At 51.2% G+C, this 15,703-nt stretch overlaps 1 protein-coding gene across 3 annotated transcripts in view; it reads right to left on the reverse strand.

The window, feature by feature from the left end:
• The window catches only part of LOC138265814 (zinc finger protein 70-like), a 244,651-nt gene extending 233,970 nt beyond the window's left edge, over positions 1-10,681 (reverse strand). Inside the window, exon 1 of one of the 3 annotated variants that reach the window (XM_069213918.1) lies at positions 9,984-10,681. Coding sequence is in view for 2 of the 3 variants with exons in the window: in XM_069213892.1 (XP_069069993.1) it covers positions 9,984-10,004 (21 nt within the window). In the remaining variant the exon portion in view is untranslated. The remainder of the gene's footprint in view (positions 1-9,983) is intronic. The other 2 variants (XM_069213892.1, XM_069213909.1) reach the window with 2 other exon arrangements.
• Between the last annotated feature and the right edge of the window lie 5,022 nt (positions 10,682-15,703).

Raw genomic sequence — 15,703 nt, forward strand, 5'->3', positions numbered from 1 at the left:
GGGGACCTCTTCTGTAATGGGGAACTGTTGCCCATTGAAGCACTGATGGAACAATTTGAAGTCCCCCTGGGGCTGCTCCTTATGCACAGATAACACAGCACTCATACAGCGACACTGGAAGCAGGGATTAAGTGAACCTCCCACTCATGCAGGATGCCAGGCCCTCTGCACAATAGGAGGAGATAAAAAGGGTGTATCCACACTTTATAAAACATTACATTAGGACACTCTACTCTCTCTTGACAGGTTGCGGGCTCTCTGGCAAGAGGATATTGGGATGCCTATAGATAAACCTCAGTGGGGGAAAATTACAGCACATATAAACAGGGTATCCAGAAATGCCCATTTCAAACTGATTAATCTATACATATTTCACAGAGCATACCTTAGTCCCGCCAAGATAGCGATGTACAACACTATGAATAGTGCATGCCCCCGGTGCTCTGAGCCTGGCGCGGACCTGATACATATGCTCTGGAGCTGCGGGAGACTGGAGCAATACTGTGAAAGTACTACAAAGCATAAAAGCAGTAACAGATAGGAGACATCGGTCTTCTCCAATAGTGGCCTAACTGGGGATTCCCTTGATCCCATACACAGAGAACTACAACTAAATACATTGACCTGGCACTGATATTGGCTAAGAGGGAGAGCACAATGTAATGGAAGGTCCCTTGGGGCCCGCAGATACAAAGATGGCGGACATGCTAATCAAATGGGATGAGGTAGAGGGGAGGATTCTACACCAGGAGGCAGGAAGGGAGCTGGGACTGTGGATATGGTGCGGCAGTGGGACCATCTATTGGATTGCCTTAAAGACCCAAGCATTGATACTCGGGAGCAAATCACAACTTTAGATGATTCTGACAGGGCTGAGGTTCACAGTCCCTAGAACATTGTATTGTGCTGTCTTTGACTTTAATCTGCCGTCCGGAAAGGCCCTACTGGAACATTGACTGTAACCTGGAGATGGAGTCTGATATGAGAAAAGGGGACCAGGGAGGAGTTGATTAATTGGAATGTTGACTTTCCATATGTTTGCTGTTAATATACCAATAAATATATTTGAGAAAAAAAATAAAAAAACTTGAGTAACAAACGTTGGATATCCCACTCAAAAAGAGGAGGTATATGGAAAACCAATGGGAGCCTTAAAACAGCTAAAGGCTGTTGCCAACGACTTTACCTCCATATTGTATAAAGTTTTTGCACTGAACTGGACCTGCTACTCACAGCTTCGATGTCTGAGGCACTGATTTTGGTCATTTTGAAGGAAACCCATCCCCCCACCACCACCACTTTATGCATTTAATGCTGACAGATCTCGCTTTTGAATATTGATGACCATAGTCTTCACCAAGACACTAGGTGCCAGACTATATCAAGCACTGCAAACTATTGTCCACGTTAATCAAACAGGCCTCATAAAGGCACACAGCACTGATGAACTGCATGGACAGACATATGATGATTGACAACTTACGGCAAACAGGTTTCAGCCCACTGCTTTAGTGTAGAGTTTTGGCAATATATAAATCACTGTGGACCAGGAATGGACTCAATGCTTAGTTAACAAAATTCACATTCAGTATGGAACTAGCCAGGGTACCCTATGTCCTCTCTGCTTTTCACTCTTTCCTTTGAACCCCTCATTCAGAGAATTAGAGACAATAAAAGGATCAAGGGTATTAGCTATGATCAAGATGCCTTTAAAAAAACTGTGCTTAAACGCCACATGTTGCTAACAGTAGAAGACCTGAAACAGTCCCTGAAAAGGGGTCTACAAAATGAGTAAGATGTTTCAACAGTATCAGTATTTAGAGTTAACCTCCATAAATTTGAAGTCCTGATACTAGTAGGGGGCTTGCGTTTATTAGCAAGAATAATTAACTCTACCTCATTTAGCTAGCTGGTGAACAACCTGGCCAATCTGGGAATTAGGCTCTATCGTGACCTACAAATATGTGCCTAAGGAAAGTATACACACCTATCCTGTGAGGTGGGAGCAGCAGTCCAATCTCTGTGTAATTATGCCTTGCTGTGGCTGCATAGTAGCCAGGCGCTACCTTTGCCATTGAAGCAAAGAGACATCTTGCACTTGAATTGTCACTGCAATCATTATTGGTTTTATTCAGGCCAATACACAAAGCTGGAGGCAGTGCAATAGAAACCCTAGACAAGCAAGGCAGGAGTCCTACATCCATGGCATTACTTTCAAGGAGCCAAACTTTGCTACATAATATAATGGTTGGAGGAGGGAATCTGCAAGCACCGGGCCTTACTGATCAGAATTTGGCTTCACGTCTGACTGTGGAGGCAAGGGGGTGAGTGAAAGCCTCATTCCCGAATGAGCAATTGCGACTGAAACTCTACAGATGACCTGCTAACAATGGGGGGACAGAGTGGAGAAACGTTGATTGGAATAGCGGAGAGTCGAGTTGCATGGTGACATAGAATAGAGAGGAGTGGTGTGGAGTGGCATGTCACAGAATGGAGGGGCATAGAGTGGTATAAAGAGGAGTGGAGTGAAGTAGAGTGGAGTGGCGTAGTGTTGAGTATGCAAGGTGTGGAAGCTCACTGCCATGACAGACAACATATTTAATCAATCAATCAATCAAGAAATTTGTATAGCGCGCTACTCACCCGGAGGGTCTCAAGGCGCTGGGGGAGGGGGAACCGCTACTGCTCGAACAGCCAGGTCTTGAGTTGCTTCCTGAAGGAGAGGTGGTCTTGGGTCAGACGGAGGTGGATGGGGAGGGAGTTCCAAGTCTTGGCTGCCAGGTAGGAAAAGGATCTTCCTCCCATGGTGGCTTTTCTAATGCGTGGCACGGCGGCAAGGGCGTGGCTGGTCGATCGTAGCTGGCGGGTGGGAGTGTAGAAGGTCAGGCGGTTGTTGAGGTACCTGGGGCCCAGGTCGTGGAGGGCCTTGTGTGCGTGGGTGAGGAGACGGAACGTGATTCTCTTGCTGACGGGGAGCCAGTGCAAGTCTCTCAGCTGTCCGGAGATGTGGCTGTGTCGGGGGATGTCAAGGATGAGGCGTGCGGAGGCGTTCTGGATGCGTTGGAGTCTTTTCTGTAGTTTGCCATGGTTCCGGTGTAGAGGGTGTTACCGTAGTCCAGTCGGCTGCTGACGAGTGCCTGGGTAACCGTCTTTCTGGTTTCGGTGGGGATCCATCGGAAGATCTTTCGGAGCATGCGTAGGATGTTGAAGCATGATGATGAGACGGCGTTGACTTGTCTGGTCATCGAGAGGGAGGAGTCCAGGATGAAGCCCAGGTTGCATGCGTGGTCCGTTGGTTTGGGTGCGCTGAACAGGGCAGGGGGCCACCAGGAGTCGTCCCAGGCAGAGGGTGATGATCCAAGGATGAGGACTTCCGTCTTGTCTGAGTTCAGTTTCAGGCGGCTGTTCATCATCTACTCGGCTACGTCCTTCATCCCTTCGTGCAGGTTGGTTCTGGCGGTGGCTGGGTCGTTGGTGAGGGAGAGGATCAGTTGGGTGTCGTCGGCGTAGGAGATGATGTTGAGGTTGTGTTGGCGTGCGATGGCTGCGAGGGGGCTCATGTAGACGTTGAAGAGGGTGGGGCTGAGTGATGATCCATGTGGTACGCCGCAGATGACTTCGGTGGCCTCGGATCTGAACGGGGGGAGGCGGACTCTCTGGGTTCTTCCGGCGAGGAACGAGATGATCCACTCTAGTGCCTTCTCTTGGATTCCGATGTTGCTGAGGCGCTGCACTAGGGTGCGGTGGCAGACAGTGTCGAACGCTGCGGAGAGGTCCAGGAGGATGAGGGCTGCTGTTTCCCCATTGTCGAGCAGGGCTCGGATGTCGTCAGTGGCTGCGATGAGGGCGGTCTCGGTGCTGTGGTTGGCTCGGAAGCTGGACTGCGAGTGGTCGAGGGATCCATTAGTCTCGAGGAAGGCGGCTAGCTGTCTGTTGACGGTCTTCTCGATGACTTTGGCAGGAAACGGGAGGAGCGAGATGGGGGGGTAGTTCTTGAGGTCGGTGGGGTCTGCTGATGGTTTCTTCAGGAGGGCGCTGAGTTCGGCATGCTTCCTGCTCTCCGGGAAGGTGGCAGTGTTGAAGGAGCAGTTGATGATGTCCCGGAGATGGGGTGCGATGACGGAGTCGGCCTTGTTGAAGACGTGGTGGGGGCATGGGTCGGTTGGTGATCCGGAATGGATGGTGTTCATCGTATGGATGGTGTCTTCGGTGCTGACCGGGGTCCAGGCGCGGAGGGTGGTGTTGGGGGGCGTCGGTTTGGTGGTTGGGTGCGTGGTCTGTGCGCCGAAGCTGTTGTGTATGTCGGCGATCTTGCGGTGAAAGAACGAGGCGAGTGAGTCGCAGAGGTCTTGTGAGGGAGTGATGTCGTTGTTTCCAGCGCTGGGGTTGGAGAGCTCTTTGACGATGCTGAAGAGTTCCTTGCTGTTGTGTGAGTTGTTGTCTAGTCGTTCTTTGAATGCTGTCTTCTTGGTGGTGTGGATCAGCTGGTGGTGTTTGCGGGAGGCGTGCTTGAGGGCGGTCATGTTGTCTGTGGTTGGGTTTTTTCGCCAGGCTTTCTCGAGGGTGCGGCAGTTCTTCTTGGAGTTCTTGAGGTCGTTGTTGAACCAGGAGGCTTTCTTGCTGTTGGGCCTGGTGGGATGGGTTTTCAGAGGTGCGAGGTTGTCAGCACAGTTGGTGATCCACTGTGTGAGGTTGTTGGCTGCTTGGTTGGGGTCCGCTGAGCTGGCGGGAGGGTTCTGGCTCAGTGATGTGGAGAGCTGGTCGGTGGTGATCTTGTTCCAGCTCCTGCGGGGAGCCTGTTGTGGGTGGTGGTGAGTCGTGGTTCTTCTGAAGCTGAAGTGGATGCAACTGTGGTCTGTCCAGTGGAGTGGCTGAAGGAGATGTACTTGCTGGAGGAGAAGACTGGGTCAAGCGTGTGTCCGGCGTAGTGGGTGGGGGTGTTCACCAGTTGCTTAAGTCCGAGGTTGGCGAGGTTGTCCAGCAGGGTGGTGGTGTTGTTGTCGTTGTTGTTCTCCAGGTGGAAGTTGAGGTCCCCTAGGAGGATGTAGTCAGCGGAGGGGAGGGCGTGTGGGCTGATGAAGTCTGCAATGTCTTCGCTGAATTGTGTGCGGGGTCCTGGGGGTCTGTAGATGAGGGTGCCTCTGAGTGTGGTCTTGGGGTCGGTGTGTATCTGGAAGTGGAGATGTTCGGCGTCTGTGAGGGTGTCGTCGGAGTTGGTCGTGATGCGGATGGTGTTCTTGTGGACGATGGCGATGCCTCCTCCTGTCTGGTTGACGCGGTCCCTCCGGGTGATCTTGTATCCGTCCGGGATGGCGATGGCGATGTCGGGCGCTAAGGAGGCGTTCATCCAGGTTTCTGTGAGGAAGGCGACGTCTGGAGATGTGGTGTCGAGCAGGTTCCAGAGTTCCACGGCGTGTCTGTGGATGGAGCGGGTGTTGAGCAGGATGCACTTCAGGTGGTTGCTGCTGGTGCTTGGCTTGGCGGGTGCGGCGCGGGTCCGGATGCAGGAGAACTTGCATGATTGGCAGGCGAAGGGTCCGTGGGTGCATCTTGGGTCGGCACGGCAGCACCCGGGGAACTGGCTTGTGTTGAGTGCGAGGAGGGTGGCGGCGTCGTAGGTCCGGCGGGGAGGCTGGCAGTGGCGGGGGCCAGGGGTCTGGCGCTGGGCGCGGTCCAGGCGCATACGGGCTTGCCTTTGGCGTGCCATCAGCGCGCCAGCGGCGCGTCCGCTGCGCGGCCTCCATATGAGGGGAAGAGGGAGGGAGGAGCAGCTGGGAGGTGGGAGCGGGGCGGCCAATATTTACAATTGAAATGACCATTATATTTGCACCTTATTAAAATATTTGTTTCTACCACACGTAACAGTTACAAAAAATGAGCTACATTTGTGCTTTTCTAAATCTGATCTATTCTTAAATATCTACACAGTTCATTTACAGACATCTAAATGTTATTGTAGTCTAGAAAAAAAGCCTTTCCTTTCAGAACCACAGCAAAACTGTCACATAAATCCTCTCACACTGAAGTCAGAGAAAGAGAAGTAAACATCAAGCTCCGTCAGAAGACGGAGCCTGACATTTGACCTCTGTCTTTGAATGCACAGCAAATGTGACACGATAAGAACAAATTTTAAAGGCGGTTTTCGGAAAATGCACTTGTGGAAGAATACAAAGAGTCCTAGTAAACAGTGTATGTTCCACAGAAGGGACTACCTCAAGCTAGACAGCCTAAAAGAAACAAAGCCAAAAAACAGAAAGCAAGCAACTGTGAGTAACAAAACACAAAGCCAATGCTAAGCAATGGGCAGCATGCATTTCCAGGGAAGCTTTCAGAATGTTCACAGGAAGTCTTTAGCGAACAAGACTGCTGTGCTGACTGCTGTTCACCATGGTTAAAAATTTGTGGTGTGGAGTAAACAGTCACAGAGAGGCATAGTGTTGTTGAGTGGCTTAGAGTAAACCAACGAGTTGAGTAAAGGGGCATAGGGTGTCCTGCAGTGGAATGGCATTGAGTGGCACAGTGTCTTGAAGTATTGTAGATCAGGCTGTCCTGTTAGGAGTGGAGATAGAGTGGCATAGTGTTGTGAAGGGTGATAGAGCAGATTAGCGCAGAGTAGAGTGGCCTAGAGTGAAGGGGCGTACAATGGAGTAGTGTCAGAGTGAAGTATTGTGGAGTGTAGTAAAGTGGAGTGTTGCAGAGTAGAGGGTCATAAAGTGGCCTAGAGTGGAGTGGCACAGAGTAGAGTGTTAAAGAGTAGAGCATAGCGGCATAGAGTACAGTTATGCAGAGGTGGTTGGCGTAGAATGCACTGGTTTGAGCGAAGTGAAGTAGAAGACATTGTCATTGAGCAAAGTGACGTAGAATGCAGTGGTTTAGAGCAAAGTTGTATAGAACGCAGTCGCGTAGAGTGGAGTGGGAAAGCAAAGATTGTAATGGTGTAAAGGGGAGTGGTGCAGAGCGGAGTAGAGTGACGTAAAGTGCAGTGGCGTAAAGTAGATTATTTCAGAGCAGAAAATAAACTGGAGTGGTGCAGGTAGAGTGCTGTGGAATAGAGTGACTGAGGCCAGTGCTAAAGTGCATACGCTCTCTCCCTTAAACATGGTAACATTGGTTCCCTCCCAATTGGCATATTTGATTTACATATAAGTCCCTAGTAAAGTGCACTACATATGCCCAGGGCCTGTAAGTTAAAAGCTACTGGTAGGCCTGAAACACTGATGGTGCCACCCACATATGTAGCCCTTTAACCATGTCTCAGGCCTGCCATTGCAAGGCATGTGAGTGCAGTTTCACTGTCACTTCCACTTGGCATTTAAAAGTACATGCCAAGACTTAAACTCCCCTTTTTCTACATGTAAGTCACCCCTAAGGTAGGCCCTAGGGAACCCATAGGGCATGGTACTATGTAGTTAAAAGGCAGGACATGTACATATATGTTTTATATGTCCTGGTAGTGAACAAACTACTAAATTAGTTTTCTACTACTGTGAGGCATGCTTCTTTCATAGGCTAGCATTAGGACTGCCCTCATACTTTTTAAGTGGTAGATTCTGATCTGAAAGGGGTAACCAGGTCATATTTAGTATGGCCAGAATGGTAATAGAAAATCCTGCATATTGGTGAGGATGGATATTATATTACTATTTTAGAAATTCCACTTTTCGAAAAGTGAGCATTTCTCTGCACTTAAAAACAATCTGTGTCTTACAGCCTGTCTCTAATCAAAGTCTGGGATGGACTGGTTGACAGCTCCCTTGTGCATTTCACCCAGACAACCACAAACACAGGACACTCAATCACATCTGCATTCATCCGCATATTGAATGGGTCTTCCTGGGCTGGAAGAGTGGAGGGCCTGACACTTACATTTCAAAGGCTAGTGGCCTGACCTCATACAATGGACTGGCAAACCCCCTACTGAGACCCTGGCAGACAGGACTGTACTGAAACGGGAACTTGTGCACTTCAAACCCACTCTTTGAAGTATCCCCCACCTCAAAGGCATTTTGGGATATATAAACTGGGCCTCTAACCTCACCAACTCAGACACTTCAGGACCTTCACCTGAACTCTGTCAGAAGACCTGCCTGGCAGCCCAAAGGACTCTCTGGACTCCTTTGCTGCAAAGGACTGCTGCCCTGCTGTTGCCCTGCTGGCCTCTGACTGTGCTGGAAGGACTCTGCGTTCCCCCCAAAGATCTCTCCAAGGACTTGGGTAGAGTTTGCCTCCTGTTCTGTGGTATCAGGGACTACAAAGACCTCCACTGTTAGCTTTTTGCTAGTACACGGACTTCAGTGACTTCGGAATGACCTTAGCGATGCCAGCGACGCTGCAGTCTGCTCCCAGTATGGAACTCGCTGCAAGCACAGACTCCAGCCTCCAACGCAAGTCCAACATTACCGGGACTCCGCTGACGTCACTCAGGGTCATCGTGACACTGCGATGTCAACACATCGCGTCCTGCCGGACCGGAACCAGTGACCCCAACAGGTCACAAGGAATCGACGCATCATCTCCCCCTGCATCCAGACGGAGCCCACACCGCATCTCCATCTGCCTTGCAGCACAGAACCGACACATTTCTCATCCCGCGCCTCAAGGGACTGACGCTACATCGACTCCACAAACGCCACTTTCCAACTCGGTGCAACGTCATGTTCTTCGTTTTTAAAGGTACTTACCTAGGGGTCTGTGTGACTTTGTGACCGGCACCGTTGGTGTCGAATTGTTGGGAACAACTCCGTCAATGACACCCGATAGCCCCAGTTGGAGATATTGTGTATTCAAGGCGCTTTAGCTGAATTTAATCTATAAAAATTCATAACTTTGTGTACATTGGATTTTCATTGTTTCAACAGTATTTTATTCAGATAAATATTCTCTATTTTTCTAATCCTGTGTTTTTGTGGTGTTTTCACTGTGTTACTGTATGATTTATTGTCAAATACTTTACACATTGCCTTCAAAGTTAAGCCTGACTGCTCAGTGTCAAGCTACCAGAGCGGGGGCACAGGATAATTTGGATTGTATGTGACTTACCTGACTAGGATTGTGGTCCGTACTTGGTCAAGGGGGCATACCCCTGCCAACTAGCTACCCCATTTCTAACAACTGTCATTATAGACAACACATTTTCAAATGAAATGACCATTACATATGTACAAACATACAGTTTTACTGATAAAAGTATACAGAGCACAAATGAAAATGTGTGGCAATGTCATTACCTAGTGTATTGATGTATTTTTTGAACGTATTAAAATATTTCTTTCCAAAACACTTCAGAATTACAAAAAAAAAATTGTTTTGTGCTTTCTTAATTCTGATCTATTCTGAAACATCTGCACAGCTCATTTACAGATGTTTACATTTTGTTGCATGTTAGGAAAACAATAACATTGCATAGCCTTCCTCCAAAACATCCCCGGTAGCAGCATCATTATCACATAAATCCTGTCATTTTTAAGTCAGTGAAAGAAATGTAAAACCAAACTCCCTAGGAAGACCGAACCTGCAATTTGACCTCTGCAAATGTGACAAGATAAGCACACGTTTAAAGGCCTGTTTACAGTACAGGAGCACTGGAAGAATATAGTACACATGTAGTATACATGCCAACCTTCTAGAAAAGAAGGGAGATTAAAAAAAAAAATCGAAAAATGTATTTTTCCCACTAACACGAGATTCCCGTCTAAATCGGTTATATTGGCATGTTTGACAGTAAATAGAGACTGATCCATTGGAGGAAGGAACTAAAGCTGGTCAGCCTAAAATAAAATAAAACTAGCAAATGGAAAACAATCAGATGTGAGTTACAGACCACAAAGCTAATGGTAATCAATACGTAGAATGCACGGGGGGAAACTTACCCAATGTCCCCCAAGGTGTCTTTAGTAAACCAAACAGCTGAGAAGTATGGTAGGCTTCGCCTTAAAAACTGAAGCAGTAGCAAGAAGTTGCTTTTTATAATCAGCTTTACCTACCCTGATTAAACGCTGCTCCATAAGAGACAGTGGGAGGGACCAACTGGGACATTCAATGACGATGCGACAATTTATTTTGCGAAATGAGCAGGGTCCAAACAGATGAGCACACAAGACGGCTTTAGGAAGGAGCCGCTGTGACAGTACAGCACCGAGCAGTCCTCTCGGAATTCTGCAGAAGCATTACCAGCCCACAGGACGACTGAGGACTCAGAGGTCCAGCTGCGGCTCAACGGACTGAGTTCGGTACAGTCATGCAGATGCTGCAGCTTGCTCCCCTGCACTGAAAGCGCCGGTCAGTCTCCTGATGGAATATTTCCGTGGCGTCTGGCAATGACAGCCAAACGATTCAGGAATAACCGTATTCGTCCCTACTGTGCATGCGCCAGGGAAGAAAGATGTTTTTTTTCTGGGTCCAAAATTCTTCCTTCCTCCGGCTGGCAGCGGTTTGAGACGGGGAATGTATTTAAGGGGCACCTTCTGTAGCTCCGCCTCTTCCGGTGCCTCTGTGTTCTGGAGGAGTAAGCGTTCAGTGAAACTACCGCACCTTTAGATGTAACCAGTCACCGAATGTAAGCAATCTTGGCGTCGTCTCCACCTTATTCATAAAAGCGCTGACTTTAGTCAGAACATCGGGATACAAAGCAGATCAGGGCGTGAAACTCCAGCGAAGCAACGTTCGGGCGTTCCCTAAAGGGGGCGAGTCCTTTGGTGGCAGTCATTTAGACCGACCACACTTCTCGAGCTATATAATTCTATGTCAGGACCGGAGGCTCAGATTATGCTTATCTCTCTCTTTACTACTCTTCAACAGCAGCCAATCAACATATTAATAAAACGTATATTAACATAAAAACCATAGAGTATGTATCCCAACATGCCTTGCGTGCAGCCACCAATCCCCTGAGGGCTATCCCTTTAAGGTCCATACACACACTTAACTTCCTCTTTCTTTCATGCTCATGGAGGCAAGATAAGTGTCTCTCATATTCCCTTGTTCTCATTTAGCTTTTGATTATGCTGTTGTTCTGTTTTGGTTCTGTGTCTTTCAGCGGTCACTCCGGTGCCCGCTTAGCTGCAGTGGGCACGTTTATTTAATGATCCTCTAATTATCACCTGCCGGCTGCCTCCTCTGCCAGGGAAAGGAGGCGGAGGAAGCCGTGCTTGGTGTAGTTCTCCTATTGCGCACTCCGTGCGGTAGTTTGTTGTGATGCTTTCTTTTTCCTTTTAGGTTTTCAGTTACCTTAGGTGCCGTTTCCCTCACGGCTTGCATGCTTGGTGCCTCCCCTAGTCGGCCCGAGGACGACGACGAGCCTTAGGCAGTGCTGTGTTGCCTGTTGGGCTACTTCTAGTACTTTGGGCTCTACTGAGCCCAATTTCAGTTTGAAAGGTCTGGTTGCTTAGCAGCACGCGCGCTTCAACTGCCGAATCGCGAGGAAGATGCCGAGGCTGCGGCAGGAAGAATTTAGACTGTTTCTTGGAGCATTTAGGTGGTCATTACAACCCTGGCGGACAGTGTTAAAGCGGCGGTAAGACCGCCAACAGGCCGACGGTAAAAAAATTGCAATTACGACCGTGGTGGAAACCGCCAACAAAGACAGCCACTTTAACACTCAGACCGCCACGGTGGTACAAACAAACAGCGCAGCAGTCACCGCCAACAGACAGGCGGGAGACAATGTACCGCCCACACTATTATGACAGGCCAATCCGCCACCTTTTCCGGGGCGGATTCACCGCGGATAAAAACACGGCGGAAACAGGAATTTCGAAGGGAAATCGCTCACCTCTACACACCCCATGAGGAACGAGGACACCATGGAACCGGAACTCCAAATTCTACCTGCGATAGTCTTCCTGCTCCTCTACCAGGAGCATGAACGCCGGCGGCGAAGACCACGGTGAGTACTGCACCTACAACACAGGGGAGGGGGAGGCAAAAAACAGGGACACACACACGCAACACCCCCACCCTCACCCACTACAACACACACACTAATACATGTTGATACATTACAGTTACACCCCCCAGGCCCCCCGGAAGAATGCAAAGACAAAAGGAAATGATTGTAACAATTGTAATCTATTAAAATCCACTACTCCAAAATATATATACACTATAAACAAATATATACACCAATAATACAAGTCCAGGTATTGCACCATTTATAGTCCGTGGACCACTGGGCCCAAAATGCATGGGCGAGGCCCTCACTCGATACCTGATCAAAACAGAGAGAACACTGCAGGGGCATCAGATAGAAATACAACAGGCATCTCAGGGGGAAGGGAAGGGGGGGCACCTCAGCCGGATGAGTGCACGCCGCCAGATCCAAGAGGGGGCTCAATGCCCACTGATGGATCCTGGGGAGTGCAAAGCCACAGTCTCTCAAGTCTCTACAGTGGGTGGTTTGCCCACTGTTCAATCCTGGGTAGTGCAAAGCCACAGTCTCTCAAGTCTCTACAGAGGGTGGGTTGCCCACTGTAACATCCTGGGGAGTGCAAAGCCACAGTCTCTCAAGTCTCTAAAGTGGGTGGTTTGCCCACTGTTCAATCCTGGGGAGTGCAAAGCCACAGTCTCTCAAGTCTCTACAGTGGGTGGTTTGCCCACTGTTCAGTCCTGGGGAGTGCAAAGCCACAGTCTCTCAAGTGGATAACAGTCTCGACTGGTTCTGGAGGGGGACTGGTGCCCAGAGTGCTTAATCCTGTGAAGGACAGAGGTAGTGGATGGATCTCTCCACTCGTTCTGGAGGGGGACTGGTGCCCAGAGTGCTTCATCCTGTGAAGGACAGAGGTAGTGGATGGATCTCTCCAGTCGTTCTGGAGGGGGACTGGTGCTCAGAGTGCATCACTCACCCGTGACGGACCCAGTTGCGTTAGTGCCCCTGCCGCTCATGGGCTAGCGGTGCTTGAGTTGGCGGTGCCCTGTTCAGCGGTGCTTGTGCTGGCGGTCCTTCATGGCCCAGCGGGGCTTGTGCTGGTGGTCCTTCATGGCCCAGTGGGGCTTGTGCTGGCGGTCCTTCATGGCCCAGCGGGGCTTTTGCTGGCGGTCCTACATGGCCCAGCGGTGCTTGTGCTGGAGGTCCTTCATGGCCCAGTGGGGCTTGTGCTGGCGGTCCTTCATGGCCCATCGGGGCTTGTGCTGGCGGTCCTTCATGGCCCAGCGGTGCTTGTGCTGGCGGTTCTACATGGCCCAGCAGGGCTTGTGCTGGAGGTCCTTCATGGCCCAGCGGGGCTGGGGCTGGCGGTCCTTCATGGATCAGCGGGGCTGGGGCTGGCGGTGCCCTCCTGGGCAGCTGGGTTGGGGCTGGCGGTGTCCTCCTGGGCAGCTGGGCTGGGGCTGGCGGTGGCCTCCTGGACAGCGGGGATGATGGCGGTCTTCTCTGCCGTGCAGCTCTTCCCAGACTTGCCGGGTTTCTTGTGGCCCTTCCCCACCTTGGGAGGTGTCACAGCTGACTCCACACTCCCACCGGGACCCCTGGGAGCAGCTTTGCTGGCTGGAGTCTTCCCCCTCTCCCGCCGGGCACTGGCCAACTTCTGATGCTTCACAGGTGGGGGACTGGCTGCGCTGTGGCTCTGTGCCACACTGGCTGTCCTGGTGACCGGTGCACTCCACATACCGGTGACTACAGGCACCACTGGTCCCGGAGATGTTGTGGCTGAGGTGCTACTTCGGGACCTATGAGATGGACAGGGTGGGGGAGGTGTGGGAAAAAGGTCAAAGCTGGACATGAAATATTTCTTGGACACACTGGGACGGGTAGCTGGAGGGGGTTTGGGAGTGGAAGAAGAGGTGCTGGTAGTAGGAGGTGTACGTTTGGTGACTTTGGGTGCAGGTGCATGCGATGGAGGCTGTCGTGAGGTGGATGGCTGTTGGGTGGGTGTGTGTTTGCGTTTGTGTATCTTGGGAGGGGGCGTCACAGACACACTGGGAGAGGACACAGGGGACGTGTGAATGGTAGTGGGGGTGGTGACTGCACGTGAGCGGGGTGTGCTGGTGGGTGTGCTGGTGAGGGACGTAGTGGCTGTAGAGGTAGTGCATGCAGGTGTGAGGGTAGACGAGACTGGGAGGGAGAAGGGAGACGACGAGGAGGGGGACACAGTGGAGGCAGTGGATGTTATTGTGTCTGCATGTGTGTGTTGCTTGCGTGAGTGCCTGTGGGATGTGTGGTGCTTATGTTTGCCTGAGCTTCGCTTGTGTGTTGACGTGTGTGCATGCTGGTCTGATGGTGTGCTTGGGATAGGCAGAGGTACAGGGGATTGGGTCTGGGTGGAGGAAGTTGGAGAGGGGAGGCTAGAGACGGGGACAATGGCTGCCATCAGTGCTGAGGCCAGAGTTTGAAAAGCTCGGTGAAGGGCCACCTGACCAGAATGAATGCCCTCCAGGAATGCATTAGTTTGTTGCAACTGCCTTTCTACACCCTGGATGGCATTCAAAATGGTAGACTGCCGAACAGCGAGGGACCTGAGGAGGTCAATGGCCTCCTCACTGAGGGCAGCAGGGGTGACTGGGGCAGGGCCTGAGGTGCCTGGGGTGAAGATGATGCCCACCCTCCTGGGTGAGCGGGCACAGGGCGAAGGCAGAGGGGCTGCTGGGAGGGCGGTGCTGGGAGGGGGGGTGGCGGCTGTAACTAAAGATGCGGGGGGCACAGATGTTGCCACCACAACAAGGGAGCTCCCATCAGAGGACGTGTCAGTGTCGCTGGTGTCAGCTCCTGTCCCCGCCGTGAAGCTCCCCTCGCCCTCCGTCCCACTGGTGAATTCCGAGTACGTAGTCTCGCCCTCCTGGGCCATGAGGGATGCTGCTCCTTCGTGCTCCGGTGCCACTGCTCCTCCGCCTGATGATGCTAATGCACACAAGAACAGGGAGACCACAAAAAGGGGGGGACGACAGAAGAAAGACATGTTGAGTGCATGGATTACCGCTACCATTGGCGGACAAGACAGACACAGAAGCCCCCTGCACTACGCCGCGCTCTTGGGCTCCACTGTTCAATTCCTGGGAAATGGCCTACAAAGCTATGGACGACATCTGCACACATAGATGACACAGGGGCATGAATAGCTGTACTTGGCAGTCTGCAGAGGTGGGGTGGGGTGCCACAGGGCCTGCCTTACAGAGGGGCCTTGCCTACGGAACTCGCCCTGGCCTAGGGAAACCCACAGCCCTCCTCCCCACCCAGATAACTCCACTGCGCGCAAAGTCAGCAGAATGAGAGTGTACTTACCCCCTTGTGTCTGCTGTGATGCCCTCAAGCGCCCATCCAACTCCAGGTAGGCCACCGCCAGGATCCTGAACATCAGGGGGGTCATGGTGCGACGGGCACCCCTCCCACGTTGGGAGGCCATCCCCAGCTGAGCCTCTGCCGTCTTCTTGCTCCAGCGGCGAATGTCCTCCCATCTTTTCCGGCAGTGGGTGCTCCGTCTGTGGTAGACCCCCAGGGTCCTGACGTCCTTGGCGATGGCACGCCAAATATCTTTCTCCTGGTGGGCGCTGACCTACATGAAATGTACAGGGGAAGAAGAGAAGTCATTACCAACTGCACCGTCAAAGTGATTGGCCCCCATCCCTACCCTTGCCATGTGGGACATGCATTCACCGTCTTTCATGCACGCAGCACTCTGCCCCCTTCCTTCTTACATCCAGCCCTCTCCACACAGGCATAGTCCATACAACATGCTCCCTGTGTACTTACCTGTTTGTCTGGAGGACTGTAGAT

Source organism: Pleurodeles waltl, chromosome 2_1 (genome assembly GCF_031143425.1).
Source record: "Pleurodeles waltl isolate 20211129_DDA chromosome 2_1, aPleWal1.hap1.20221129, whole genome shotgun sequence".
NCBI classification, from domain to species: domain Eukaryota; kingdom Metazoa; phylum Chordata; class Amphibia; order Caudata; family Salamandridae; genus Pleurodeles; species Pleurodeles waltl.